Consider the following 4,316-nt stretch of genomic DNA (forward strand, 5'->3'; position numbering starts at 1 on the left):
AAATTTATAAAATCTTTAACACAAAAAAAAAAAAATTCAAAAGCTATTATTACTAACAATTGCTATTTTAATTATATAAACAATATTTATATATATAAAAATGAAATACAAAATTTTCATTTCTTCTATCGTTTTTCTTATTTCAGCTACAAACAAAAAATTATAATTTTTTAATTAGATTTATATAAATTTATGTTCAAGCACTTATATATATAGATATATATATATATATATATAAATATAAATATTATTAATATGACTGGATCAGCAGTGCAAGTGATAAATACATCAGATGAACACACATTCGTCCTCAACGAGGATGCGCTCAGTGAAGTGCTGATGCAAGATGAGATCAAAGATCGTTATGTATGTGTTGTTTCAGTAGCTGGAGCATTTCGGAAAGGCAAAAGTTTCTTACTAGATTTTTTTCTGCGGTATATGTACTCAAAAGTAAGTGAACCCTTATTTACTCAGAAAATATATGTAAAATTTATTTATCTCTTCCTCACAAATTTCAGTATGTACGGCACGATGTAACAGATTGGTTAGGTGATGAAAATGACCCGCTGGAAGGTTTTTCATGGCGAGGCGGTTCAGAACGTGATACCACCGGTATACTTATGTGGTCCGATATTTTCCTGCATGATTATCCGAATGGTGATAAAATTGCCATTATCTTGCTTGATACACAAGGTGCATTCGACAGTCAGAGTACTGTACGTGATTGTGCCACTGTTTTTGCGTTAAGCACGATGCTTTCGTCTGTACAGATATATAATTTGTCACAAAATATACAAGAGGATGATTTGCAGCATTTGCAACTTTTTACAGAGTATGGACGTTTAGCGTTAGCCGATACAGGCAAGAAACCCTTTCAGCGTTTACAATTTCTGGTTAGAGATTGGAGCTTTCCATATGAAGCAGAATATGGTGCCGTTGGTGGTGATATAATACTTAAACGTCGTTTAGAAGTATCAGATAAACAACATCCTGAACTGCAGTCCTTACGTCGTCATATATCATCATGCTTCATGGAAGTTGCTTGCTTTTTAATGCCACATCCTGGTCTTAACGTTGCCACAAATCCACATTTTGATGGTCGTCTCAAAGATATAACTCCCGAATTTAAACAAAGCTTACGATCATTTGTACCTATGCTTTTGTCACCAGATAATTTAGTTTATAAAGAAATTAGTGGGCAACGAGTGCGTGCTCGTGATTTAATACAATACTTCCAGTCATATATGTCCATTTACAAAGGAAATGAGCTACCCGAACCGAAGAGTATGTTAGTGGTAAGTTACAAAATCAGATTTTTTCATGCATTTCAACGATTGATTTTATACAAATATTTTTTGAAAGGTTTTTGAACAATAATGAATGAAATAAAATTTTATTTCAATTAATTGAATTCTTTTAAAAATATTCGTTGGTTTTATAACTCCATATATATGGAGTTGTTGGACTACTAGCACCAGATTTAAAACTTTGAGCTTGTTAAATAAGGTTTGCTTTAGCCGTTTCAAACCTCGTTCTCACATCAACTTTGGCTTGTTATTGCACAAGAAGATTATAAAGATTCAAGTTTTTAAAATGACTACATTTACATTTGTTGTTGAAAGAACTACCCAAAGTTTGAATATAATACAAAAATCTATTCTTTTAGAGTTTTAACTGGTCTAACTAGTGCCCTTAGAGAACAATTACCTATAAAGTTCCAAAAGACAATACATGAAACTGCATCACTACTTGAACTTCATGGTAACTTGAATACATATTCAAGTAGTTAAACAGTTCTGAGAATACCCGATCTATCAGCTTATATACATGTTCAGAAAACTATCCATGTAACTATTCTAACTTATGCACCTGAGCAATGATTCGACCATATTGTTAGAAGCGGTATGAAGTATTCAGTATTTGGTTAGTTGTATTGTCTTTGTAATTTTTTTTTAGATTTTAAACTTACTAAATATTTTTCTAAAGAGGTTTTCGAACAGTAGTGAACTACAACAACAAAAATTTATTTTTATATTATTTTAATTAATTGAATTTTTGGCTGATTATACAGCTTTTTCGAATGTTGCCAAATACCCATCATCAGTGGTCTTTGAAATAATTCTTGTATTTAATTATTCGTGAATAATTTTTTGAGACTGCAAGTACCAGGAATCGAAGTCGTATCCTGCCAAATTTGAAGTTCAGAGTCAGCGCACCTTAAACAACTGACCCAATAATTTTCTTTAATTAAAATCTATGAAAAAGAAAAAAATATTAGAGTACTTTACTTTTTATTGTTAAATATTTATTTATTAATATAGGCCACTGCCGAAGCTAATCATTTAACAGCAGTTGCTGCCGCTAAAGAACTTTATAATCAACTGATGGAAGACGTATGTGGAGGCAATCGGCCGTACTTAAGCACAGGACACTTAGATGCAGAACATTTGCGTGTAAAAGACAAAGCACTATTTCAGGTAATATTCTATAAATACAAATTTGCATTAAAATTAATTAATCGTAAAATTTTTTGTTATAGTTCGCTGCTAAAAGAAAAATGGGTGGCGAAGAATTTACTGAAAAATTCCGAATACAATTAGATCAAGATTTGGAAGATATATACGCTAATTATAAATCGCACAATGAAAGTAAAAATATATTTAAAGCAGCCAGAACGCCGGCAGTATATTTCGCTTGTGCAGTTATAATGTATATATTAAGTGGTATATTTGGTTTAGTTGGCTTATATGCTTTTGCAAATTTCTGCAATCTAATTATGGGTGTCGCATTGCTCACATTAGCGCTGTGGGCGTATATAAGGTAAGAGATCATCAAGTGATAAAGTGATAAATAATAAACAGGTATACTCTAAATACTTTCCTTCGATTTGCGATTATAGGTATAGTGGTGAATTAAGTGAAATTGGTGTGAAGTTAGATGACTTTGCGACGTTTATGTGGGATAATGTAAGTTCTGAGTCTGATTACCATAACTAGCAGCTCTATTTTAATACATTTTATTTTAGTTTATGAAACCCATTTATCAGGGCTGCATGGAGAAGGGTATACAACATGTGGCAACGCATGCGGCTGAAGCAGCTGTAGGTGGTCGTTCATCGTCTCCTATGCAAAACGGCAAAGTTAAAAAATCATGAGAATACGCCAAAACTTCCGCGACAACAGCAGCGAAATTAAGTAATCCCAACAAGTCATCGCTGCCACCTCAAACACAACATCAACAAACACTTAAATATAATAAAAAGCAGCATCAACAACAACTACAACAACAAAACGAAAATCAAAATCAAAATCCAGCAGCTACAAACAATAATAATAATGAAAAGAAACTGCATTCTACAACAACACATGCTGCCAAAATAGGTCTACTAAGTACTATTTGGAATCGTGTCACATTTAAAAAACCAAGTACGTCTCCTATTTTATCGTCAAGCACAAATCCAACTGGTGATACAAACATAATACATAATAATACTAATAGCGAAATTAACACGACCCGCAAGAAGCGTAAATCCAAAAAAAATCCATTGAAGTAAAAGATTAGCTTAAAAAATTAGTCAATAAATCAATAAGCCAATAAATCAAAAAAAGTGTCCTGTATGATATTCCACTGTGTTAGAAGCAATCTTTTACGTACGTACGTCAACGACGCTACCTTCAAAATTTATTTGTATTTTATATCAATTTTATCTAAGTAATTTTATTTAGTAAATTTTTAAAAGTATGTTTGGAGTAAAGAATTAACTATAATTAATGCTATAATAAATAAATTTGTGAAATTCACCGAATACAAAGATTGTAATTATATAATATTTATATTAAGATATATAAAATACCAACCAGAATTATATCAATTTATTTTATATTATTTCAATTTAAATTTCAATTTAAATTTAAATTTATACAAAAATGTAGCAACTTGTTGCATGTGCCACAAATTGTTTCTTGCTTTACACTTTAAAATGAAATTTTTATTTGTTTGTTGTTGATTAATTAATTAATTATCTTTATTATACAATATTGTTTTTTATTTTAACATATCCTCTTGGTTAAGGTAAATTTAAAGTTGAAAACTTAAAAAACCATAAACAAATGCAAAGCAAAATTTGCTTATATATAAAAAATAAAACAAATAAACAGATCTGAATTTAATTATAAATTGGAAAAATTTAATAATTTGTTTAAATTTATTTACTAATTTTAGATGTATATTAGAACCCACACGGATCTGCTTGTTTAGTCCCTTTTGAATGTGGTGACAGTGCTTGGCGTTGAAGTGAACGAATGACTCCAGGACGT

At 30.6% G+C, this 4,316-nt stretch overlaps 1 protein-coding gene across 1 annotated transcript; it reads left to right on the forward strand.

Moving 5' to 3' along the window:
* The first annotated feature begins 206 nt into the window (after nucleotides 1-206).
* LOC119685843 (atlastin) lies at nucleotides 207-3,404 on the forward strand. Its single transcript, XM_038100235.1, has 6 exons — nucleotides 207-450; nucleotides 519-1,295; nucleotides 2,322-2,477; nucleotides 2,540-2,820; nucleotides 2,900-2,966; nucleotides 3,026-3,404. The coding sequence occupies exons 1-6, from the start codon at nucleotides 256-258 to the stop codon at nucleotides 3,152-3,154; spliced, it is 1,605 nt and encodes a 534-aa protein (XP_037956163.1). The 5' UTR covers nucleotides 207-255; the 3' UTR covers nucleotides 3,155-3,404.
* The last annotated feature ends 912 nt before the right edge of the window (nucleotides 3,405-4,316 follow it).

The sequence above is a fragment of the Teleopsis dalmanni genome, chromosome 2 (assembly GCF_002237135.1).
Source record: "Teleopsis dalmanni isolate 2A chromosome 2, ASM223713v2, whole genome shotgun sequence".
In the NCBI taxonomy this organism is placed as follows: Eukaryota; Metazoa; Arthropoda; class Insecta; order Diptera; family Diopsidae; genus Teleopsis; species Teleopsis dalmanni.

Excerpts from the sequence above, each read along its gene's own strand:
- LOC119685843 (XM_038100235.1), top strand. The coding sequence starts at position 256 with ATGACTGGATCAGCAGTGCAAGTGATAAATACATCAGATGAACACACA. Across the intron at positions 451-518 it reads TGCGGTATATGTACTCAAAA|TATGTACGGCACGATGTAAC; the intron begins GTAAGTGAACCC and ends CACAAATTTCAG. Across the intron at positions 2,967-3,025 it reads CGACGTTTATGTGGGATAAT|TTTATGAAACCCATTTATCA; the intron begins GTAAGTTCTGAG and ends ATTTTATTTTAG.